The 25,811-nt window shown below is 42.0% G+C and overlaps 1 protein-coding gene and 1 long non-coding RNA gene across 5 annotated transcripts; one reads left to right on the top strand and one right to left on the bottom strand.

Annotated features, from left to right (window-relative positions):
• Nucleotides 1-383: 383 nt before the first annotated feature.
• Nucleotides 384-25,560, bottom strand: AQP11 (aquaporin 11). Of its 4 annotated transcripts, none has more exons than XR_004665177.2 (4): nucleotides 24,572-25,540; nucleotides 24,333-24,411; nucleotides 11,594-11,710; nucleotides 5,937-5,968 (listed from the first exon to the last, which is right to left on the bottom strand). XR_004665177.2 is itself a non-coding variant. In XM_055094713.2 (4 exons), exons 1-3 carry the CDS (start codon nucleotides 25,188-25,190, stop codon nucleotides 24,166-24,168), a joined length of 768 nt encoding a protein of 255 aa, XP_054950688.1. In that variant the 5' UTR covers nucleotides 25,191-25,540; the 3' UTR covers nucleotides 21,517-23,877; nucleotides 24,147-24,165. The 4 variants fall into 4 exon arrangements, 3 of the variants coding, with proteins under 3 accessions (XP_003808187.1, XP_054950688.1, XP_034789322.1); XM_055094713.2 differs by lacking the exons at nucleotides 5,937-5,968; nucleotides 11,594-11,710 and adding exons at nucleotides 21,517-23,877; nucleotides 24,147-24,235; XM_003808139.6 differs by lacking the exon at nucleotides 24,333-24,411 and having other exon boundaries at nucleotides 384-5,968; nucleotides 24,572-25,560.
• LOC134731253 (uncharacterized) lies at nucleotides 5,962-12,056 on the top strand. Its single transcript, XR_010113475.1, has 2 exons — nucleotides 5,962-6,905; nucleotides 7,508-12,056. It is a non-coding gene; the product is annotated as an uncharacterized LOC134731253 (long non-coding RNA).
• Nucleotides 25,561-25,811: the final 251 nt, after the last annotated feature.

Here is a 25,811-nt window from a genome sequence, read left to right as displayed (position 1 = left end):
CTGCTACCCATCTGAGCAACACCCATAATTCTATCCTAGAAGTTTGTCCATTCTTCAGTAATCAGGACATTCTCACAGGCTAATATTAGAAATTCCATTTGAGTTCCTTTTAAAAGGAACAAATTTATAATTGTGACTTTCCATGAACATAAATTGCTCTGATAGCAAAATGTCGAGAAGATTCAGAGTGTACTTGGTTTCTTGTTGGTGTTGCTGTGGTCAATGCAATATGCAAAAAGGCAGGAGACCAAAGCATGTGGGCACCTCTCTGGGCTTATTTCCTCATTAGACTAAGTGACTTTCAAAGATTGAGCTGTAACATTCACTAGATAGTTAGAACCGTAGCATTGAGAAAATAGAAGCTGAGAAAAAAGAGCAGGTCAGGCTTTTAAAAGATAAAATTTATAATGATCAGCCAGACAATATTTATTGATTTCATTTGAGCCTAATTTTAGGGTTGCTGGAATTGTTTTCTTTGTGTGTTCCTGATGTAGAGACACTTTAAAGGTACATAGACATTTCCCCTCCAAAATGTAAGTCATCTAAATGTTCCTAAAAGCTAGGGTTAATGGTTCTCTGTTCTAGGTTCTTCATTTAAAAAATGTATTCATTAAGATATGGTCCCAGCCGGACGTGGTGGCTCACACCTGTAATCCCAGCACTTTGGGAGGCTCAGGTGGGCAGATCACTTGAGGTCAGGAGTTTGAGACCAGCCTGGCCAATACGGTGAAATCCCGTCTCTACTGAAAATACAAAAATTAGCCAGGCATGGTGGTGGGCACCTGTAATCCCAGCTACTCAGGAGGCTGAGGCACAAGAATCACTTGAACCCAGGAGGCAGAGGTTGCAGTGAGCTGAGGCCATAAGCTTGTTTAAATCTTTATAGGGGCTGGGCACGGTGGCTCATGCCTATAATCTCAGCACTTTGGGAGGCTCAGGTGGGTCGATCACCTGAGGTCAGGAGTTCCAGACTAGCCTGGCCAACATGGTCAAACCCTGTCTCTACAAAAATACAAAAAATTAGCTGGGCGTGGTGGTGGGGCACCTCTAATCCCAGCTACTTGGGAGGCTGAGGCAGGAGACTCCCTTGAACCCAGGAGGCGGATGTTGCAGTGAGCTGAGGTCACACTGTTGCATTCCAGCCTGGGCAACAAGAGCAAAACTCCATCTCAAAAATCAAAAAAGGTTATGTGGTTATGTATTTTTGAGGTTCTGTTAGGAGCTTCCTCAATATTGGTAAAGGTGAGAGATTATGTGCAGATGATCATAATATACAGGTTGAGTATTCCTAATCTGAAATCTGAAATTCCCCAAAATCTGAAACTTTTTTGAGTGCTAACATGATGCTCAAAGGAACTGCTCATTGGGGCATTTTGGATTTCAGATTTTTGGATTAGGGATGCTTAACCAGTATAATGCGAATTATTCCAAAATTTTAAAAACATTCCAAAATCTGAAATACATTTGATCCCAATAATTTTGCTTAAGGGATATTCAATCTGTATAGTCCTTTACTTTTAGAAGAAGACAGGTATGATTACTTACTGCTCAGAGATAATAGATACTTAGAATTTATCTGCAGGATTTCAGATGGGTTCACTATTACATACCTGATTATCATGCAAATCCTGTTTTAAAAGTATAGAATGGATGAATCCATATCTGGGACTCATCTTTTGTGACCAATAACTGAATTCTAAGCATTATCTCTCATGGGGATCCTCACAGAATTGTTGCCATCCCTTTATGAAGGAGCTGGAACATATTTTCACTAACATCTCACTCTGCTCATGTTTACATAAGTAAAATCAGTATCTAGGGGAACTTCATAATTTCAAATGAAAAAAATGGATTATTTTGGAGATTACATGAATCACTAGTACATGTAAAGCACTTAGAACAACAGTGCCTAGAATATAGCTCAATAGATGGTAGTTGTTACTAATAGTAGTAATCCTTTTCATAACAGAAAGCAGCAGCTACAAATTTATCAACTCACTATTTAGAATACATCTGATTAGCTTGAAGTTTAAAAATCCACTGAGCAATTAGACATCATGAAATCTATACTTATTTCTCAGGACCTCAGGCTTTCACTGCAAATCTCTACTCTTGCTCTACAAACAGGTCTGATGTACTTGAATATCTAGTTTCTCGGCACACAATGGGTTTGACAAGGAGAAAAAGGTAGTTCTATCAGTAGCAGCAGTAAATAGCTGACAGAATTATGAAAAAAGGTAAACATATATTCCCACAAAATATAGTAGTCTAAGCCTCTAAACAGTACAAATGAGGACAGTGTAGCAATTTATGTTCATAAAATTATGACCCTGCATCAGCCCAAATTATGATTGTAAATCCAAGTCTGACTAAGCAGTTTTTTTTTTTTTTTTTTTTGAGACGGAATTTTCCTCTTGTTGCCCAGGCTGGAGTGCAGTGGCGTTATCTTGGCTCACCACAACCTCCGCCTCCCGGGTTCAAGCAATTCTCCTGCGTCAGCCTCCTGAGCAGCTGGGATTACAGGCATGCACCACCACACCCTGCTAATTTTGTATTTTTAGTAGAGACAGGGTTTCTCCATGTTGGTCAGACTGGTCTCGAACTCCTGACCTCAGGTGATCCACCCGCCTTGGCCTCTCAAAGTGTTGGGATTACAGGCGTGAGGCACCGTGCCTGGCCTAAGCAGAAAATTTTTATTAGAAAGCTATCTGGTAGCTCACTAAATGGACAGGAAAGTTGAAATAAGCCAGGCTCATAAAAAGATGAAATCTACATAAGATGTTATGATTCCTCCGCTGCTGTTAGACTGATTTCTTGATTGTCCCTGTGTCTGTGAGTCACCACACTTAAGATGCAAACTTCTGGTTGGCACTGTGTGTCTTCATTGCCAAGGGCAGAAGGAGTATCTGGGCCTTTCAGCTTCTACAGTGGAAGGACGCTGCCGCTGTGCAGATGCTCACAGGAGTGGATTACCCCAGGTAAGAAGGATGCTTAGATGTTGGATTGCAAGAAATGTACAGCTGTCTACTACAACCCCACATCTTTTTTTTTTTTTTAAAAAGCTGCTATTCTATTGCACAAGTGCAGGCATGGAATAAGCAAACAGTTGGATTTAATCAACTTGAGGCTAACCTCTGTGAGTATGAGATAGAGGAGCAAGGGAGTTAAGGGTGTATGCATGTGATGATGACTGGCCAAGTAAGCTGCTTAAGGAGAAGAGGGTACTTGAGAGGGGTGAGAGATATGAAAAAGTGGTGTTATCAGTGGACAGAAGTTCCACATGGGGGTCAAAGGATCACTGGAGATGGGGTCCTAGAGAGACTGAGCTGAAAAGGGGTCAGTGGTTAGAGAGTAGGGTGTCTGAGTTCATAGAAGATTTCAGTTATTGGTAGTAAGTTCAAGGTTACCACCAAAATTGCAGCTGAGGCAAAGTAGAAGACAAAATTTTCAAAGGAGAGATCCAGTGAACTCCAAGGCCGTGCAGCTGGAAGGATCATCTTTGTATCTGTCACCAAGAAGTATAACTGTGGTGGTGGTAGAGAGTGAGACAGGAACTAAGATCTGAAAGGAACAAAGGGAAATTGAGGGGACTGTATACTAGAAGACTGCAACAAGTACCCAGGTAACTGATGACATGTTTTTAATGGAAGAAGCAGAGGAGAATGGATGAGCAGCATCCAATGAGGACAAGCATCCAATGAGGACATTGAGGACAAGGAAATCTACTCTGCCTCCAGGCACAGTGGTATACTAGGTGTGGGAGAGAAAAGAGCCACTACTTGAGAGGGCTATAGAGGTAGCAGTGTCATCAGAAGTCACAAACTCCAAAGTCTGACAGTGGAAGTTCAGAGGGCTAGGCATTTTCACAAATTAATACTCATTTTTCTTAACCCACAGAAGTCCTCATGCTAGAGATGTAAAAAGGCATATTCCTATAAGAAAAACAGCCATGAAACAGTAAGTGAAACTTAGCTTCATGTTTGCAAGACGGGACCATTTTAAAGGGAACAACCATTATTTTGTGTTGTATGGCAGAATTCAGGCCTAGTATTGCAAGGTCTTTGGAGTTTTTCTAAGAGCAGCTAGAACTATGGATTTTACTTAATTTCGACTTTTTAAAAAAAACTACTGTGAGGCCAAATAAAATAAGTCAGAGACTGCATTTGGCCATTTAGTCACATTTGTGAACTCTTTTTTTTTTTTTTTAAGATGGAGTTTCACTCTTGTTGCCCAGGCTGGAGTGCAGTGGCACGATCTCGGCTCACTGCAACCTCCGCCTCCCAGGTTCAAGCGATTCTCCTGCCTCAGCCTCCTGAGTAGCTGGGACTACAGGCGCCCACCAACATGCCTGACTAATTTTTCTACCTTTAGTGGAGACAGGGTTTCACCATCTTGGCCAGGCTAGTCTCGAATCGCTGACCTTGTGATCCACCCACCTCAGCCTCCCAGTGCTGGGATTACAGGCGTGAGCCACTGTGCCCGGCCGAACTCTGCTTTTTAAAATACAAAGCTGGCTGCCTTGTTGGGTAGACTTGGCAAAAGGCTGCACCTGTTCAGTCTGCAGGTATAAATAGAGTGACTGTCTACAAGCTGGTCACCAAGCAGCACTTAAATTACCTGGCAACTGCGACTACAGGTGCACGCCACCATGCCTGGCTAATTTTTATATTTTTAGTAGAGATGAGGTTTCACCATCTTGGCCAGGATGGTCTCAATCTCTTGACCTCGTGATCCGCCTGTCTCGGCCTCTCAAAGTGTTGGGATTACAGGCGTGAGCTACCGTGCCCAGCCTTTACTTTCAATTCTAACTCTGATAATGGAATTTCCTTTGAAGGGATACATACTTAACCTTTCATGGCCTGAACTTTTAATAAAAATTAGACCGCATACAATAAAAGAAGCCTTCTAATATAGTAAAACTGGAAGGTTCTTTAAACCTCAAAAAATACTAGTTAATTTCTAAACAAGTTTTAACGTTATTATAAAGTATTTAATGTTTCTATGAACCCTTGATTTCCCTTTAGTCATAATCGTGACCGAGAAGAATTTTTGGATTGAAGTTGAAGACTAGAGATGGTATTTGGCTCTATGTGATCTAAGCCAGGGCAGCAAACCCATCTAGGCTTAGTTTCCTTATCTGTAAAATGGAGATTAAAAATACATGCCCTCCCTACTTCATAAGGTAGCTAGCTGTTGGTTCAAAGGAGAATGTGAAAAGCTTAAATCCTGACTTTGTATGGGTGTTTTGTTTTATTATATTCTATTAAAGAATAACCACTTGGCTGGAGCTAGTGAGATTGTCTATTTAGAGAAAATATTTTAGGTATTAGATTTTAATGTACTTAAAATGTAGGAAATCGCTTGCATGTGAGTGAATATATATTCTACTTCTAAAAGCAACTTTCCTGTTGAAAGATGACACTGCTTGATGGTATCATTTTGTGAGGTGGTGGCTGAAAGTATCCTCTCCCCAGTTCTGTAAGTTGACGCGTTGTACTTATAGTTAAAAATTCTGTTCATTTGGGTGACACTTGATACACAAATTCGTTGGTCTTACTATCACCTTTACTTCCCTTCTCATCCTGTACTCGTTTTTCATCAAAGTTAACAATTATCATTTAAGATTGATTTATGTTTAATGTAATGAGGCTTTTCTAGCAGCATTTAATACATCACTCAAAGAACAAGTCTTAACTGAGAAGTACAGAATACCTCATTTTCACAGTAATTTTTTTTTAAGTCCCAGTGATGAAAACTATAAGGCAGCTTCCTCAAAGGAAGTTAACACTGATGAATCCAGTGCAGCCGGTGTTTTCCATATGAGGTGATAAAATCTTTATCACATCCAGCTGGACTGTCCTGTATGTTAGTCTGAGTCTTTGGAACAGTTATTCCTTTTTATTAATTGTATGGTTGTTATGCAGCCATGGAAGGAAAAAGCTGAACATCAAAATCATCAACAATATACCTGAAAGACAAAATACAGTAAAATAAAAAGACAATCTTTAAGGAGGTTCATAATCACTAGGTGGGTATATTTTAAAATTACAATTATATACCTAGATGTTTGGAAAGCCATGCTTAAAGAATTGGCTACATCAATTCTACGTGAAACATGTTAGATATTTAAATCTAATATTCTCAGATTTAAATCTAATATCAGATTTAAATCTATTATTCTCAGATTATTTTTTCTTCAACTGTGAATCCTTAAACACAGTATGCATTTGGTAAAACCAATAGGATCTAAACAATGAATTCAAAGGATAAACTAAATCCAAAGATGTAGTTTTAGTTCTGGCTCTTTAGTTCTAGACTTGGGTCTTCATTTTCTCCTCTTTAAAATGGTAACACTCTCCTTTTCCTCCGTGCCCCAGGGACATACCTAGAGAATAAAGCAACTGAAAGCACTTGGAGTTTTCACTTAGAATGTTCAAATAAAAACAATGTTAGGTTACTTTCTCCAGTCTCTCTTTTTTCATTAATCTCAACTATTAACAGTTTTTTCATTTTTATCTCAACCTTATTTAACTGACCATTAACTGGTTTTAGAGATGTGTCAAGCAAATAAAATATCTAAACAAAATTTCAGTCGATGGTGGAAGTTTAAATCTGAAATATAATACAAAATTGTTGTTTATTTGTTTGTTTTTGAGACAGAGTTTTGCTCTTTCGCCCAGGCTGGAGTGAAGTGGTGTGATCTTGGCTCACTGCAACCTCTGCCTGCCAGGTTCAAGCGATTCTCCTGCCTCAGCCTCCTGAGTAGATGGGATTACAGGCACCCGCCACCATGCTCGGCTAATTTTTTTATTTTTAGTAGAGATGGGGTTTCACCATGTTGGCCAGTCTGGTCTCGAACTCATGATCCACCCCCCTTGGCCTCCCAAAGTGCTAGGATTACAGGCGTAAGTTGCTGCACCCGGCCCAAAATGTTTTGAAAATTCACATATTGGTAATCTTCATTTCTGAGAATTACAACAGAGAAATCTGGCATGTAGCTTTTGGTTAATTTTTCAATGTGAAATAGGGACTAAGGAGAGTGAGCCAAGGGCTCAAGTCACTATCCTGAAAAGTAAATCTGCAGTGGTTAATTTTTCATCTTAAACTGAATGTATTCAGGCTTAAAGCCCTAGATCAGTTTAAATTCAGATTGAAAACAAGTTTTGTTACATGCACATTTGAAATTATGTTCTCTTGTTTGCAACAACAAAAAACCTTAAGGTTTGGCAACCACTTAGATACCTTAACATATTTGTGAGAGATTAGTCTGTTTGCAACCGAAGGCTTTAAATGAAAAAAAAAAAAATCAGAAACAACCTCTATGTTAACTGACCCACAAATTTTTTTGTCATTTTTTATAAAGTCAGAACTAGAAAATAAGACATTTAAAACTTTTTCCAAAAATAGAATTGCAGTTTCATAGAAGCAAATAGAATTTTCTACTTTTCACTGTATGAAATGTATAAACTAGAGAATTCTATATACTTTTTTTTTTTTTTTGAGACAGGGTCACACTCCCATCACTCAAGCTGGAGTGCAGTGGTACGATCTCAGCTCACTGCAGCCTCGACTTCCTGGGCTCAAGTGATTCTCCTACCTCATCCTGCCGAGTAGCTGAGACTACATGCATGTACTACTACACCAGGCCACATATACATCCTTATAGTCACATTTCTAAATTTTTAATTTGGTAAGATGGCAGGGGCCATTAGAGGAATTATAATTATCTCTGCTGTGATGAGAAACAAGAAAGAATATGGACTATGACTCCAAAGAATAGTTTGCTTCCTGCTTGGTCAAGAAGGAAAGAAGGTGGATACCTTGGGATTACTCTTTCCTCTGTCTCACTCCCCTGGCACCCTGGCACTGCCTAATTAATGTAGCTTTGGTAGTTGAGTGGTGTTTGTTTTGGGGTTTTTGTTTTTATTTTTATTTTGGACTCCTCATCTCTTAACTCTTTGAATGATTCTTTTAATTTATAATTTATTTTTTCCCATTCTTTTCAGAGTTATATAATGTGTCGCTTTATTTCTTTATTTCATTTGGAGCCAATTTTTTTTCCAGTGGGAAGGTAACTTCAATATATGACAAAATTCAATGGCAGGCTGGAATGCAGTATTCTAAAAATCATCATTTATTCACATACATGTCTTTTATCTACATATATTGAAGGATGCCTTTATTCTCATTCATAAACCTCAGAAAGAAATATAGAAACATGCCTCTTCAAACCAAAAATACAGTAAATATTTTACGTTGGGTCTATTTTAAAAGGTAGGGGTCCTTAGACCAACTGAGAATCTTGGAATACATATTTTCAACAAGCTAAATATAAAAAGTATCATATGAATTCGAAAATGTTTGATCTCAGCCAAGCATGGTGGCTCACACCTATAATCTCAGCACTTTGTCAGGCCAAGGCAGGCGGATCACCTGAGCCCAGGAGTTCGAGACCAGCCTGAGCAACATAGAAACCCCGTTTCTATAAAAAATACAAAACTTAGCTGGGTGTGGTTTTATGGAAACCCCATTTCTATAAAAAATACAAAACTTAGCTGGGTGTGGGGGCATACGCCAGTAGTCCCAGCTACCTGGGAGGCTGGGACAGGAGGATCGCTTGCGCCTGCGAGGCAGAGGTTGCAGCCAAGATTGCACCACTGCACTCCAGCCTGGGTGACACAGCCAGACCAAAAAAAGTTTGATTCCACTTCTATTTGTAAGAGATTTCGGCTTTTTTTTGGCGGGGTTAGGGGGGATGTTCGGATTATTAGGGGGTAAGTGGTTCTTTAAAATGTTTTGGCTACATATAATGTGTTATCTTCCTGTTTGTACCACACTAACATGAAGAGAATATAGTCACTTTCCCCAACCTATCACACTTTCTGCTCTGTAAAGGGAGAAGATTTAGCATTCCTTTTTTATCTATCGTGAGGCTTTTCTTCTAGTATGTTCTTCCAGGAAGTCATTAAGTGCTGCTTTGGCTGGAAAATGTGTTCTAAGAAAAAATCAAGGTCCTTTTACAGAGATTGTCATTACTTCAGATTCCTTTTTAAAATTCTTCCATAAAGACCCTTTTTAAAAAATTTATTTTTTAGATGTGGTTTTGCTATGTTGCCCAAGGTGGCCTTGAACTCCTGGCCTCAAGCAGTTCTATCTCAGCCTCCCAAGTAGCTGGGACTATAGGCATGTGCCACTGTGCTTTTTTTTTTCTTTCTTTTTTTTTTTTTTTGAGACTCGCTCTGTCGCCCAGGCTAGAGTGCAGTAGTGCGATCTCGGCTCACTGCAACCTCCACCTCCTGAGTTCAGGTGAATCTCCTGCCTCAGCCTCCCGAGTAGCTGGGATTACAGGCACCCATCATCACACCCAGCTAATTTTTGTATTTTTAGTAGAGTTGGCCAGGCTGGTCTCAAACTCCTGACTTGAGGTGATCCACGCACCTCGGCCTCCCAAAGTGCTGGGATTACAGGCATGAGCCACCGCACCCAGCCTACCTGGCTACTTTTTAATGTTCTTTCAAGTAATGGATGAAATAATTCCTTAACACAGAGATCCTCAACCTTTTTAGCACCAGGGACTGGTTTCCTGGAAGACAGTTTTTCCATGGACTGGGGGCATGGTTTTGGGATGGAACTGTTCCACCTTGGATCATCAGGCGTTAGTTAGATTCTCATAAGGAGTGTGTAACCTAGATTGCTCACATGCTGAGTTCACAGTAAGGTTCACGTTCCTATGAGAATCTAATGCCACCGCTGATCTGACAGGAGACGGAGCTTTGTAAGCTTGATTGCCACTCACCTCCTGCTGTGCGGCCTGGTTACTAACAGGCCACGGACTGTACTGGTCTGCAGCCTGGGGTTTGGGGACCTTTGCCTTAGCCTACTGTTACAATAGTAGTTGGAGCACGCTAACAAATAAATCATGTTAATATATGTTAGTCTCCAGACATACTGGGGGAATTTTTTCATATAAAAACTACCTGTAGGCCTGCCCAATTAGTGACCTTGTTTGTTAACTTCTTAACTTCTTTACATTAGTGACCTTTTTAACTTTAAAATTTAAAAACGGATTTTTTGAGATGGAGTCTCGCTCTGTCGCCCAAGCTGGAATGCAGTGGTGCGATCTCAGCTCACTGCAAGCTCCGCCTCCTGGGTTCCCACCATTCTCTTGCCTCAGCCTCCCAAGTAGCTGGGACTACAGGTGCCCGCCACCACGACCAGCTAATTTTTTGTATTTTTAGTAGAGACGGGGTTTCACCATGTTAGCCAGGATGGTCTCAATCCCCTGACCTCATGATCTGCCCGCCTCGGCCTCCCAAAGTGCTGGGATTACAGGCGTGAGCCACTGTGCCCGGCCTAAAAACAGAGAAAATTTTTCTTTAAAGAAGTTATCGGAAAATACTAGCACTCTGTAGAACTGACCAAAAGTTATATTACTAGCATTTAAAACCAGTTTTTCTCTGATATTCTTCATGTTTAGGCCTATAGATATTATTGAGCATAACAATATTGAGCATAACAATATGATATTGAGCATAACAATAACATTAATGTGAGATAGAGGAATGGAAGGTAAACAGGAAGAGTAAAGTGTGATTGACTATTCAAACCTGTTATGGCACTTCCCTTCTGTGTTACCTTCTGTGTATGTGTGTGTGTGTTTTAAAGAAAATGACTAACAAGAAACAATATGCTAACTGGATAAAAAGAAGAGTGAATTAATGGAGGGCCAAGCATCTTCATATTCACTTACAGTTATGAGTTATAATCAGGCTTAAAACAGATGACTAAACAAAATCAATAAATGCTGATAACTTTATATACGTAATGCAAAAGAAATGCATAATAATTTTTTGTATATTGTATAATTTTGTGTGTTATTTGACCCATCTTTATAAAGAGTTTATATATCTGATCTAAATAGAAGTAACTGGAATGTAGCCGAGCAACATAGCGAGACCTCATCTCTACAAAATATACAAAAATTAGCCGGGTGTGGTGGCACATGCCTGTCATCCCAGCTACTCAGGAGGCTAAGGCAGGAGGATTGCTTGTGCCCAGGAGTTCAAGCACAGTGAGCTATGGCTATGATCATGCCACTGCCCTCAAGCCTGGGTGACAAAGAGAGACCCTGTCTCGAAAAAAAACAAAACAAAAACAATAAAAATAACAGGAATGTAATGTGGATAATTTTTAAACTATACTTAATACAGGTATTCATTGTTTCATGAGATGCTGTTCTGCAAAATGAGTCAAATGAACTAAATGATACTTTATCTGGAGCTCACAAATGTGAAAAAACAAATTTCTTTAGCAAAAAAAAAAAAAGATTATTTTTGAAGGGAAGTAAGCACTCTTTGCTTTTTTGGTGCTCAGATCTAAGGTTTCTTAAAGTGATAGCATATCTGAAACTGACTACCTTTAACAGTTTTAAAGGATACTACACAAAGTATTATTTCAGGCATGTTAGCTACCTTTTTCATTTTCTGTTTTGTGCCTGCTGTGGCTTTGGAAATTGACATGTTACAATGATATACACATATCATATTTTAAAATACCCTAATATTTCAGACATATTAAATAAAAATATGCTTACCTAAAGAAGGAGCCAGCCAGTATACTATAAAAAACTGAGGGAATGCTTCATCAAAACACATGAAATGTAGCGAAAGTGCCAAAGCTGGATTAAATACAGCTCCTGTTAGACTTCCTCCTGTAACAGATTTTAAGCAGAGTGATTTCAAATGATTTATCTTCCATTTCCTTCTAACTGGAAATAAATGGTTACTAAATGTGACTTTTATTTTAGGTATTCTTAGTCTGTGATCTTCCTTTGCAGAATCACCTGGCATATTTTAGACTATAATCATAAATCATAATATGCCACTTACTATTAAAAAAAAGACAGAGGACATTAAAGTTTGAACCCAGTGCTTTTCCTATAGACTATAAAATGGACACTGAAAGTTAATGTGCTCTATTATTATTCCTACCGTTTTATAAAATAGATTTGGCTGCCCTGAACATTTGTCAATTTAAATGAATGAATAATAATAAAAGTAAAATGAAAATACAGTTAAATAGATACAATGACCCAAGATCCTCTTGAGTACAAGCATAACTTTGTATTGAAAAGGTAAAATGGACCAATAGACCAAAGCTTTATCATTGGTTCTATTTTTACTTGTCAACAGAGCCCTTAAGAAGGGACTGTGAGTAGTCATGAGAGATAAGCACAAATTATAACTGTTGGCTACTTTTTAGGATTTGTGTTCCAGCTCTGCACCCAGGGTATTTCTCTGACATGGGGCTAGGAGTCTATAGTCTGGCCACACAAGTACGGAATGGAAGAGGAGGCTGGATGCCTGTCCAGCAGTACTCCACAGAGCTGTGTCTTCGCTTTTCAAAGTCCAGCCTAAGAGCATCCCTCAGACAGTGACATTTTCAGCAGTTTTTCCAAGTGGAAGCTTAGGCACACAACTCTGCCTCTTTTACTTAGCCACAGAGATAGATCCTGAGATCTTCAGAAGTTTTATTATTGACATGCACCATTGTAGCCTGTTTTCATGGAAATTAAGTGGCCCTTTCATAAGATTTCACTACTGAGATTTCACACTTGAATAGGCCGAGAACAATGAAGCTGTGTTGAGATGAAGATATTTAGCAATGAACTAAGCTCACTCAATAGCTAAGAGTTTTTTCTAGTGTACCAGCCTCACAGCATGATTCATATTCATGACTCAGCAATTATAAATGATATCATAGACCTTCGGAATCATTCTTGAACAGTCAAATCCTGGAATGTTAAACCTGCCACTGCTAAGGGTGAACAGAATTGTCTGGTTGGCAGCTAGTCATTTCAGTTTGATTACACAAAAACGTATTGAGTTCCTGTGTACTAGATACCATGGGCAGAAAGATAAAGACTCACACAGACATTTACAATATAATGTAATATGACCTATGATGATATAAATGACCTGTGACTTTTAGGCATGTATTGATAAAAATGGACTGAATCATTACCCTCACTTAGTTTACTTCAGTATTCAAGGCCATGGTATACTGAAGATTTTCCACTAGATCTAAGATGAACACCACTGATCAGTCTTATACCATCCTAAAACTCAAACGACTTCACTTCCTAATCTTCTCATCCTCACACAGCAGTTCTGATCAGTGTGACTTAGTGGTAGCTGCTTCTCCCAGCAAGACATTGTCTACTTTCCCTCTCTTAAAAATGAGCTGGCTTTGCAACTTGTGTTGATAGATAGAATGCAGCAGAGTAGGGCTATGGGAATTCTGAATGTAATAGGAGTGATGCTGTGTGAATTCTAGGTTCACATCTCAATAAACCCATCAGCTTCCACTTTTTGCTCTCTTGGAAGAATGCCCTGACCATGTAAGTTTGCTGGTCTAGGCTGCTGGAGGATGAAAGGCCACACGGAAGAGAACTGAGGCATCTTAGATGACAGCTGACAACTGCCAGACATATAAGTGAGGCTACCTTGGGCTTTCCAGCCTCACCACTGGTCAGTTGAATGCAGCTATATGAGAGATCTCAGAGGAACTGCCCATCTATAACCCACAGAATCATGAAAAATAAGTTATTCTCAGTTTTGGGGCCAGGCATGGTGGCTCATGCCTGTAATCCTAACACCTTGGAAGGCTGAAGCGGGTGGATCAGTTGAGCCCAGGAGTTTGTAATGAGCTCAGGCAACATAGCAAAACCCCGTTTCTGTAAGAAATACAAAAATTAGCTGGTTGTGGTGCCACATGCCTGTGGTCCCAGCTACTTGGGAGGCTAAGGCAGGAGAATAAACTGAGCCTGCAGAGGTTGAGGCTGCAGTGAGTCGAGATTGTGCCACCGCTCTCCAGCCTGGGTGACAGAGTGAGATCCTGTCTCAAAAAAAAAAAAAAAAAAAAAAAAAGTTTTGAATGGTGTGTTACACAGCAATAGTTAACTGATACAGAAATCCATGTCGGGTGTGGGTTCTGTGTTCACAAAAGCTAAAAACATGGCATTGGCTTTAATGTCTTACTGGATAATTCTTTGTTGTGAGCTGTCCTGTGCACCGTAGTATGTTTAGCAGCATCCCTGGCCTCTACTCAGATGGCAGTGGCTTATTCCCTCTCCCCACATTGTAACAACCAAAAATGTCCCCTGGGGGGAAAACTGTCCCTAAGTTCAGAATTACTGTCCTAGAGAAACACTGGTATTTGTGTATGAGAAGACATATACAAGATTTTTTTTTTTTTTTGAGATGGAGTCTCGCTCTGTCGCCCAGGCTGGAGTGCAGTGGCACGATCTCGGCTCACTGCAAGCTCCACCTCCTGGGTTCACACCATTCTCCTGCCTCAGCCTCCCGAGTAGCTGGGACTACAGGTGCCCGCCACCACGCCCGGCTAATTTTTTGTATTTTTAGTACAGACAGGGTTTCAACATGTTAGTCAGGATGGTCTCGATCTCCCGGCCTCGTGATGCACCTGCCTCGGCCTCCCAAAGTGCTGGGATTACAGGCGTGAGCCACCGCACCCGGCCCTACAAGATTGTTTATTGTAGCAAAGAACTAGGAAAAACCTAAATGTCCATTCATAGGAAAACAGCCCTAACAAATTTACTATTACTTTGGAATATCATGCAGTGTTTTGAAATAATGAGAGAAATCTCTTTACTAACATAGGTAGATATACAAGATGTATCGTTGAACAACTACCACCAAAAAAAGCAAATTGTTTCCTCATCCTGTATCTTCCATGTCATAAATGACCTGTGACTGTGTCTTGCCCTTTCTTCCTCCAATATATATCTCCAAACACTTCTCTGCATTCCACAACTACCCCAACTATTTGTTTAACTACTTGCCCCTTGAAGGACAGCCAGGTAGTTGTTTCCGGCTCTTGGCTATCAGGAATAAAGCCTGCTGAGTAAGGTATGATACTTTTTAATGTTAACACAAGTATACACATGTACAATAATATATATAATAATATGTCATTCCTGGCTGGGCACAGTGGCTCACACCTGTAATCCCAGCACTTTAGGAGGGCAAGGTGGGTGTATCGCCTGAGCTCAGGAGTTCGCAACCAGCCTGGGCAACACGGTAAAACCCCACCTCTACTAAAATACGAAAAAAAAAAAATAGCTGGGCATGGTGGCGTGCGCCTGTAGTCCCAGCTACTCGGAAGGCTCAGGCAGGAGAACTGCTTGTACCCAGGAGGCAGAGGTTGCAGTGAGCCAAGATCACGCCACTGTACTCCAGCCTGGGCAACAGAGCAAGTCTCAGTCTCAAAATAAATAAGTAAATAACAGTAATAATATATTATTCCTGTAGGGTTTTATCTATATGTATAATAAATGCACATGAAAAGAGTTTGGGCCTAGGTTTGATGGCTCGTGCCTGTAATCCCAGCACTTTGGGAGGCTGACATGGGTGGATTGGTTGAGTCCAGGAGTTCAAGACTAGCCTGGGCAACATAGCAAAACCCCCATCTCTACAAAAAATACAAAAATTGCCTGGGTATGGTGGCATGTACTTGTGGTCCCAGCTACTCGGGAGGCTGAGGTGGGAGGATCTTGTGAGCCGGGGAGGCGGAGGTTTTGATTGCACCACTGCACTCCAGCCTGGGTGACAGAGTGAAGCCCTGTCTCAAAAAAATAAAAATAAAAACACAGTTTGGGGCTGGGCATGGTGCCTCACGCCTATAATCCCAGCACTTTGGGAGGCTGAGGCTGGTGGATCATTTGAGGTCAGGAGTTCAAGACCAGCCTGGGCAACATGGTGAAACCCCTACTAAAAATACAAAAAGTAGCCAGGTGTGGGGCCTGTCATGGGGTGGGGGGCTGGGAGAGGGATAGTATTAGGAGAAATACCTAATGTAAATCATGAGTTAATGGGTGCAGCAAACCAACATGGCACATGTATACCTATGTAACAAACCTGCACGTTGTGCACATGTACCCTAGATCTTAAAGTATAATTTAAAAAATAATTAATAAAAAAAAATTAGCCAGCTGTGGTGGCAGGTGCCTATAATCCCAGCTACTCCGGGGGTAAAAGAAAAAAAAAATTAGCCAGGTGTGGCCAGGCATGGTGGCTCACACCTGTAATCCCAGCACTTTGGGAGGCTGAGGCGGGCACATCACCTGAGGCTGGGAGTTCAAGACCAGCCTGACCAACATGGAGAAACCCTGTCTCTACTAAAAATACAAAATTAACCAGGCATGGTGCTGCATGCCTGTAATCCCAGCTACTCAGGAGGCTGAGGCAGGAGAATCGCTTGAACCTGGGAGGCAGAGGTTGCAGTGAGCCTAGATCGTGCCATTGCACTCCAGTCTGGGCAACAAGAGTGAAACTCCATCTCAAACAAACAAACAAAAAAATTAGCCAGGTGTGGTGGCAGACGCCTTTAATCCCAGCTACTCAGGAGGATGAGGCAGGATAATCATTTGAACCTGCGAGACAGAGGGTGCAGTGAGCCAAGATTGCACCACTGTGCTCCAGCCTGGGCGACAGAGCAAGACTCCATCTCAAAAAAAACCCCCAAAACAACAACAAAAACAACCAGTTTGGAAGGTTGTAACACAAACATCAGAGACAAGGATTACCGTGGAAGGAAGAGTAGACAGGGAAGGAAAGGAAACAGGCATGGAGGCATGGAGGATGGCAGTCAAAAGGTACTTTAGTCTTTGAATTTTTTACATAGAGAACATATCACGTATTGTGTAATTAAAAATGAATTATTTTTTAAAGAATCATCAGGCATGGAACTATCAGAAGATGGCTTCAAAAAACACATTACTATTTATTGACATTTGAAGGGGAGATGACAATCATGCATGTTGAAGAAGAGGTATAACCGGGAGATCCAGCTAGTCCACTGCCAAGAGTCAGAGGACAGCATGGATTTGGTTAAATTACCACAGCCAGAGGCTAAGTCTCAAATCTGGCAATTTTAGGCACTAAAGTTTCTCAATATTCCTAAAGGGAATAAAATTCTCTGTGACAGAAGAATACTAGTTAAATATCACATAACACCCATGTAGAAGCTGGAAGGTCTATTTATTAATTTAGAATGGAAGCTAGCTTTCTAGTAACTGGAATATTTGTCTTCCCTCTCCAGAGAACCCATTTTAATGAGCACGTAAGCAAAGCAAAAGGAGTGTTATCATACCCTGATGAGCTCTGATAAAATATCATTGTCAGGAGTTGAAAATACCTCTCTAGGCTGGACATGGTGGCTCACGCCTGTAATCCCAGCACTTTGGGAGGCCAAGGTGGGTGGATCACAAGGTCAGGAGTTGAAGACCAGCCTGGCCAAGATGGTGAAACCCCATCTCTACTAAAAGTACAAAAATTACAGCGCACCTATGATCCCAGCTACTCGGGAGGTTGAGGCAGGAGAATCGCTTGAACCTGGGGGTCGGAGGTTGCAGTGAGCCGAGGTCGCGCCACTGCACTCCAGCCTGGGTGACAGAGCGAGACGCCATCTCAAAAGAAAAAAGAAAAAAAGAAAATACCTCTCTAATGACAAGCCTGCTTGTTTTCCCCAAATTCAATCTCTACTCCCGGACATTACTGGGCAAATAATTTCAAAGTTTGCATCTCCAAACTCCACTTTTCATTTCTGGTTTGTATTCTGTTGATATGCTAATGTTACTAAGCTAGCTAGCTAGCTGTTTTCTTTTCTTTTCTTGAGAGATTCTCACTCTGTCATCCAGGCTGGAGTGCAGTGGTGCAATCTCAGCTCACTGCAACCTCCACCTCCTGGGTTCAAGTGATTCTCATACCTCAGCTTCCTGAGTAGCTGAGACTACAGGCGCGAGCCACCATGCCCAGCTAATTTTTGTATTTTAAGTAGAGACTGGGTTTCGCCATTTTGGCCAGGCTGGTCTCGAACTCCTGGCCTCAAGCAATCCGCCCACCTCGGCCTCCCAAAGTGCTGGGATTACAGACATGAGCCACTGCGCCTGGCCTGTTTTCAAATTAGTGGTTATTCTTACAAACCTGGAAGAATGACATTAGACTGTTCTCAGATGTTGTGGGGAACACCTAGGGATTTGTACCAAAATCTTTACTTATTTGCAATGGACAAATTTCGTTATAAAAGTTACAACTTACATTTTCCTGAATTTATCCCAAAAGGAGTTGTGAGCAATAAAACTGATCAAATTATATGCAAAAATGATCAAATTATACTGGAAGCCTGTTAGAAATATAGAGGGAAATAATAATAATAAATAATAATTATTTCCCAAGTATTTCGTGTATGGCAGGTACTATGCTACAAACTTGAATTATTATTCCTAATACTAGTCTTATGAAATTTCTTCATTTTAGAGATGAGGAAAGTGAGGCCCAAAATAAGTATTCAGCCTAAGGGCACAGTCTTTTTTTTTAAAAATTGAAACAAGATCTCACTCTTTCACCCAGGCTGGAATGCAGTGATGAAATCATGGCTCAATACAGCCTCAAACTTCAGGGCTCAAGCAGTCTTACTGTCTCAGCCTCTTAAGTAGCTAAGACTACAGGCATGCACCACCATACCTGGCTAATTTTAAAATTTTTTTGTAGAGACAGGGTCTTGCTATGTTGCCCAGACTGGTCTCAAACTGCTGGCCTCATGCAGTCCTCCTGTCTTGACGTCCCGGTCCTGGGATTAGACATGAGCCACCATACCTGGCCTTAACCATTACACACACACACACACACACACACACATATATATATATATATTTTTTTTTAATTGAGACATAGTCTCGCTCTGTTGCCGAGGCTGGAGTGCACTGGTGTGATATCAGCTCACTGCAACCTCCGCCTCCCAGGTTCAAGCAATTCTACTGCCTCAGCCTCCCAAGCAGCTGGGATTACAGGCACCCGCCACCATGCCAGGCTCATTTTTGTATTTTTAGGAGAGATGGGGCTTTACCATGTTGGCGTTGAATTGGTTAAAGAATAGTAGAGTAGTGAGGATAATGAATAGGCTGTGGGTGGTCATGTTGATTCAGATTATGAATCAACAGGCTGGTCTTGGACTCCTGAACTCAGGTGATCCGCCCGCCTCCGTCTCCCAAAGTGCTGGGATTATAGGCATGAACCACTACACCCGGCCTTAACCACTATATTATACTGGCATAACAAAATAAATTTTGGACCTTTGAAGGTGTTTTTCATTTGTAAATTGATAATAGCTCCTATTTAAAAAGAATATATGTTCCCTTCTCTCTTTTTTTTTTTGACACTGAGTCTTGCTCTGTTGCTCAGGCTGAAGTGCAGTGGCATGATCTTGGCTCACAGCAACCTCCGCCTCCAGGGCTCAGGGGATCCTCCCACCTCCACCTCCCGGGTTCAAGTGATTCTCCTGCCTCAGCCTCCCAAGTAGCTGGGATTACAGGTGCCCACCACCATACCCAGCTAATTTTGTATTTTTAGTAGAGACAGGGTTTCTCCATGTTGGTCAGGCTGGTCTCGAACTCCCGACCTCAGGTGATCCGCCTGCCTCTGCCTCCCAAAGTGCTGGGATTACAGGCATGAGCCATCCTGCCCGGCCATATTATTTCTTCCTGTACAGATTTTTAGAGTAAACAGACTATTTGCTAGTTCGTTCACTTATTCTAAAAATACATTTACTTTGTACCAGGTCCTATGCTAAGATCTTGATATATATTATGACAAATAAAACAAATGTGGTCTACAGACTCAAAGCTTGTCATCTGGTAGAGGAAAACAGGCATTGTATCAGAAAACAATATAATTTAAAATCCTATGAAAGAAATGAGCAGTATGTGGTAATAAAGACAACTGACGTGTAAAATAACAGATGTTTTTCTTTCTTTTTTTCTTTTTTTGAGATGGAGTTTTGCTCTTGTTGCCCAGGCTGGAGTGCAATGGCACGACCTCAGCTCACTGCAACCTCTGCCTCCCAGGTTCAAGCGATTCTCCTGTCTCTGCCTCCTGAGTAGCTGGGATTACAGGCATGCGCAAGCATGCCCAGCTAATTTTGTATTTTTAGTAGAGGTGGGGTTTCTCCATGTTGGTCAGGCTGGTCTCAAACTCCTGACCTCAGGTCATCCACCCACTTCGGCCTCCCAAAGTGCTGAGATTACAGGCGTGAGCCACCACACCCGGCCCAGGTGTTTTTCAATATCTAATTATACATAAAAAATGAATGCAGCTCTCTCTCAAACTGTTCATTGAACTAAATTCTTCCAGAATCCAAAGTAAGGAAGATTTGCTTGAAATCTGATTAACAGTTTATAGCTCTAATAAGTTAATAAATCCCACAGCTTTTTTTTTTTTTTTACACGATTAGGGGAGCCAGTTAATACACGATAAATGGTAATGACATAACTGGGGCTCCATGTGCCATCAAAATTTGGGGTGCTAAATCAATAAATACACAGACACTTGGTCACTGGCTATCCTAGGAGCCTGTGGCTATGTTGCTGGACGCTTATGTTCTGTAATCCTAAAATACATAAGTTATTTTGATGTACCCTGTATTGGTGACTTCTCAGTGCCCTCAAAATGCAAGTGATTAAAGAAATCTCCCAAGGTGCACCTTTGTCAAATCTGTACTTGTAGTATCCTAGAAGCTTAAAAGAGACATATCATAATAACTTGTAATGATGCCTGACTTAGCCAACTGTCCCAAGACAGTCCTATTTGTAACAACTCTGTTCCAAAGTTATGACTTATAGCCATAGAAAATAAAAGGGAGAGATGGGACTTAGTGCAGCATTTCCCAAAGTATGTTCTCTTCTGCTACACATTCCTAGAAAAGAGGATCTCGTAAGTTTGAAAAACTGTGCTCCAAATCCTCCTCTTGGAGTTTCACAATACTTAGAAGCATAGCAAAGGCTCTATGAAGTCTTAAAATTAGAAAACCTGTTTAATCCAGTGTCTCCCAAATTTATTTGGCAACAACATCATTTTGTAACTTAAAAATTGTATAAATCATGGTGAAATATATATATACCATAAAGTATGCCATTTTAGCCATTTTTAAGTGTATAAGTCATTGGTGTTACATTCACCATGCTGTTTCACCAGCAGCACCATTTCCAAAGGTTTTCATAACATAAACAGAAACTTTGTACCCATTAAAAAATAAGTCCCCATTCCTCCCTCCTCCCCACAGTCCCTGGTAACTCTATTCTACTTTCTGTCTCTATGAAGTTGCCTAATCTAGATATTTTGTATATGCAGAGACATACAGTATTTGTCTTTTTGTGTCTGGCTTACTTTGCTTGGCATATTGTTTTTGAGGTTCATTCATGTTGTAGTATACATCATAACTTCATTCCTTTTTATGGCTGAATATATTCAGTTGTGTATAGTTTTGTTAACTTTTGAGGAGCACACTGTGGAAATGCTGATAATGAATCCGTATGAGCTTTAGTGCCAGTTGGAACCATAGTTCTAACACATTCTAGTTATGTAAGCTTAGATAAGTCATTTCACTTTTCTGGGCCTCACTTACTTTACTTAAAATGGGAAGAATGTATTCATCAATGGGTTGTTTTTTTTTTTGTTTTTTTTTTTGTTTTTTTTTTTTTTTTGAGACGGAGTCCCGCTCTCTCGCTCTGTCTCCCAGGCTGGAGTGCAATGACTCGATCTTGGCTCATTGCAAGCTCCGCCTCCTGGGTTCACGCCATTCTCCTGCCTCAGCCTCCCCAGTAGCTGGGACTACAGGCACCCGCCACCATGCCTGGCTAATTTTTTTGTATTTTTTAGTAGAGATGGGGTTTCACCGTGTTAGCCAGGATGGTCTCGATCACCTGACCTCGTGATCTGCCCGCCTCGGCCTCCCAAAGTGCTGGGATTACAGGCGTGAGCCACCGCGCCCGGCCGATGGGTTGTTGTAAGAATTAATTAAGATAACTCTCATAAATTTCCTTGCAAAATGCTTGGCCTATAACAGCTGACAATCGAATATTCTTATCTCCCTTATATTGGCAGAAAACAAACAAAGGGAAGATCATACTGCGTTATAAATTTCTGTAACTAATAGTAATCAACAATTGTCTATTTTGTTCTACCCATGCAAACAGACTCTAGCACTGTCCAATCCTGTACCCACTAGCTACAGCACAATTTGACAAGTGACCACTTGAAATGTGGCTACTCTGAATCTAATTTCAGTTAATTTAAGCGTAAACAGCCACATGCAGCTAGTGGCTACTGAATTGCACAGTGCAGGTCTAGACTCCTAAAGCAGTGCTTCTTTACCTTGGTTTCATAATGGGATCACCTGTGAAGCTTTACAATACACCGCTGCCTAGGCCCCTTGCCAGAGCAATTGGATTTTAATCTGTGGGCCCAGAACAAGGACATTTAAAGAGCTCCCCAGGTGATTTTAATACAGAGAGAAACACTGCTCTAGTGTTCCCTTTATACTCTCCCTCTCCCCCATCAATTAGTACCCTCATTTCAAGAAAAAAAGGGCAGTGTTTTTGATCTGTTGATATTTTATAGATACTTCTAATAACTTTCCTTATATCTATGACTGGATCTATAACTCCAAGTATTATCTGTGTCTCTTCTCTCAAATTTCTTGTCACTGATAAAATAGGGAATGGCTAATATATACAGTATTATCTATGGAATCATAAATATGTATTAAAAGTAGACAGAAAGAATATCAACTTCAGGTTAATCAAGAGAGGGAAGAGGAACATAGGTATTGAAAAATCCAACTGTAGTTAATGTTCTATTGATGTAAAAATTCTTTTTAAAGTTTTTACTGCTTTTAATTGTAGAAATAAAGAGCTAAACCATAGCATAACTCTTTTTGCAGTGACAATTCTGTTCATATACAGGGGATGTTTCTGCTTTAGCTAAAATCTAAAACTTCAATAAATAAGCAACTACCCACCAATCCCTCAAATATGCCTGTACTTGTCACTCTTTTTCTCTTTTTCTTTTTTTTTTCTTTTGAGACAGACAGGGTCTCTATAACCCAGGCTGGAGTGCAGTGGCACTATCACAGCTCACCACAGCCTCAACCTCCTGGACTTGGGTGATCCTCCCACCTTAGCCTCCCAAGTAGTTGGGACTACAAGTGCGCACCAGCACGCCCGGCTAATTTTTGTATTTTTTGTAGAGATGGTATTTCTCTATGTTGCCCAGGCTAGTCTCGAACGCCTGGGCTCAAGCGATCCACCCGCCTTGGCCTCCCAAAGTGTTGGGATGACAGGTGTGAGCCACCGTGCCCGGCCCCCTTCACTCTTCTATACCACTTATTTCCATTTATGTCTACTTAAAAAGTGGTACTAGACCTAAAGAAGGGGAAATTGATTGGGAAGGCTTTCTCTTTTTTTGAGACAGAGTCTCACTGTTGTCGCCTGGGCTGGAGTAAAATGGCGCGATCTCAGCTCACTGCAACCTCCGCCTCCCGGGTTCCAGCAATTCTCCCGCCTCAGATTCCCGAGTAGCTGAGATTACAGGCGCCCACCACCATGCCTGGCTAAATTTTTTTTGTATTTTTAGTAGAGACGGGGTTTCACCATGTTGGCGAGGCTGGTCTCAAACTCCTGACCTCAGGTGATCCACCCACCTCGGTCTCCCAAAGTGCTGGGATTACAGGTGTGAGCCACCGCGCCCGGCTGAAGGCTTTCATTTCATTTCAAGTACATGTTTAGGAGTCCTTATCTTGAAGTTTGCTTCTAGTCATGGTTTCACTTTTAATGGGCAGAAGATTATTACCACAAATTTCCTTTGTTGTTATTTCTGCCTCCACAGTCTTTTATAATTTAGATGTAGTCCCAATAAAGATATTCTGTTGTAATCATTTAAAATGACACATTTCATCATTAAATACTTGTGTTTTGGATTTCCTCCTCCCACTTAGGACTAGATTGCCCACTGCATCTGAGATCTGTCAAAGTAAACAAATGGTTTAAAAGAAATCAACAGATTTCTCAAGAGTAATATTTTAAAAAGCATCTTTAATTTGAAGGAAGTTATTTAAACACATTTTTCTTAATAGGTCACTTAAAAGTTCATGTATAACTCAAAATGAAGTATTAAGGAAATAAGAAATTTCATAACTCAAAATGAATTATTAAGGAAATAAGAAATGACTTTAAATCATTTATAGGACTAAAATGGAACTACAAAATTTCTACCCTCCGCTCTTATACTAACCAATCATGTGCCTTGTGCTTTAAATCGAAAGGAACTTTGTAAAGCCAGGATCATTTTTCAGTAAGAGTATCCGAAACGATCTATACCACCTTGGCATGAAGAAAGAGGCAGTTAATAAGTTATCTTTCCTTTCTACCATTAAAACAATCCCTTTGTAGGATATCTGAACCCTTGGCAATATCTCACCGTATCTCAGTTTCAGCAGAGGTGGCTCCTTTCTCTGGGTGTTCAAAGAAGCACTGCATGAAGGCTCTATATGTCGGCCCTACTGGTTAAGAACGGGCTGCAAAATGGTTAGAATAACGGGGATACCAGCATTTACATCATAGCGGGATAGACGGTTTCAAATGTATTTTAGTAAAGAACTTACAGCCTCATGTCATAGAGGCTCTGGAAGTGCCAAGTATTTGGTGAGAATGACAAACCTGCATAGACCAAAAAGGTGATGAGTGCAGCCAGCAGGTGGATACGAAGCTTGGTTCGGACTTCCTGGAAGTGCAGCAGAGCGCTGTGGAAGAGAAAGGAGCAGACGGCCTCTGTGATGACCGCTTTGAGCAAGTCGACTTGGATGGGATTCTTGCAAGCGAAGCTCCTCTCGCTGACGTGATACTGGGTCAGACCCAAGCTCCACAAGGCGCTTGTGCAGTACCTGCTGCACAGGGCACTAACCAGCTGAGCCAATAGCCTCACCGCACCCGTCTCGGGGGACATGCCCCCCAGCATCATCTGCATCATCACGCCGCACGGGTTGCTGGACGTGCCCACCAGAGTCAGGCCATGCACAAGCGAGAAGAAGTAGACGAGCGTCAGCGTCCAGGTGGGGTGCGCGGGGTGCTGTTCGCTCAGCAGTTGCAGCTCGTGGGTGCAGCAGCAGAGCTGGAAGGTGGCTAGAAACTCCAGGACGAAGGCGTGGGCCACCGGCCTGTGCAGCTGCTGCCGGGCGACTACGCGGGCCAGCCCCATGAGCAGCACCACCGACAGCATCAGTCCCAGCGAGGTGCAGCTGTCCTGCAGCTCGGGCAGGAGCCCCAGCAGCGGCGACATGGCTCCGTCGCCGCCTGAGCGGGTTGCGGGCTCCGGCTCTGGGTAGGAGGCGGTCTCCAGGCCCGAGTCCGAAGTCCGCAGCCCCTCCCCTCCTCACGCCCCTCGGGGCGGGACGAGCGGGAGGCTCCGGGGCGGGACGAGCGGGAGGCTCCCGAGCGGCACACTTAGGAAGTCCTCCCCGCCTCCCCGGCTTGGCGCTGGGGTGTTGGAACCAGAGCCGAGGAGGCGGGGAGGCGCGGGGAGGCCGCCTAGGGCGCCGGCCGCAGGGCCAACAGTCAGCCGAGCCCGCCGGGCACTCGCCCTCCGCCGTCTCCCTCAGGGCCTTGTAGGCGGGCGCGGCGGCGGAGGGCCGGCGGGGCGCGGTCGACGCAGCGTGCTTGGTGCCCACTGCGCACGCGTGCTGCGGCCCTTGCGCCCCTGCGGGCGGTGAGGGCGGACCACGGGGCGGAGAGGAGCGGTACGGCGCGGCGTAGCTCCGACGGTTGCTTTGCAGCGAGGACCTTAGAGTTTTTCTTTCCCCGCTCCACACTGTAAAACCGTGGAGCTGGAAAGACCGCTGAAGGCCATCTCACATAGCCACCTCGTTTTTATCAATGGGCGACTGAAATTGAGAGGGGAGAC

This window comes from Pan paniscus, chromosome 9 (genome assembly GCF_029289425.2).
Source record: "Pan paniscus chromosome 9, NHGRI_mPanPan1-v2.0_pri, whole genome shotgun sequence".
NCBI classification, from domain to species: Eukaryota; Metazoa; Chordata; class Mammalia; order Primates; family Hominidae; genus Pan; species Pan paniscus.
This window is presented reverse-complemented; position numbering and strand designations above follow the sequence as displayed.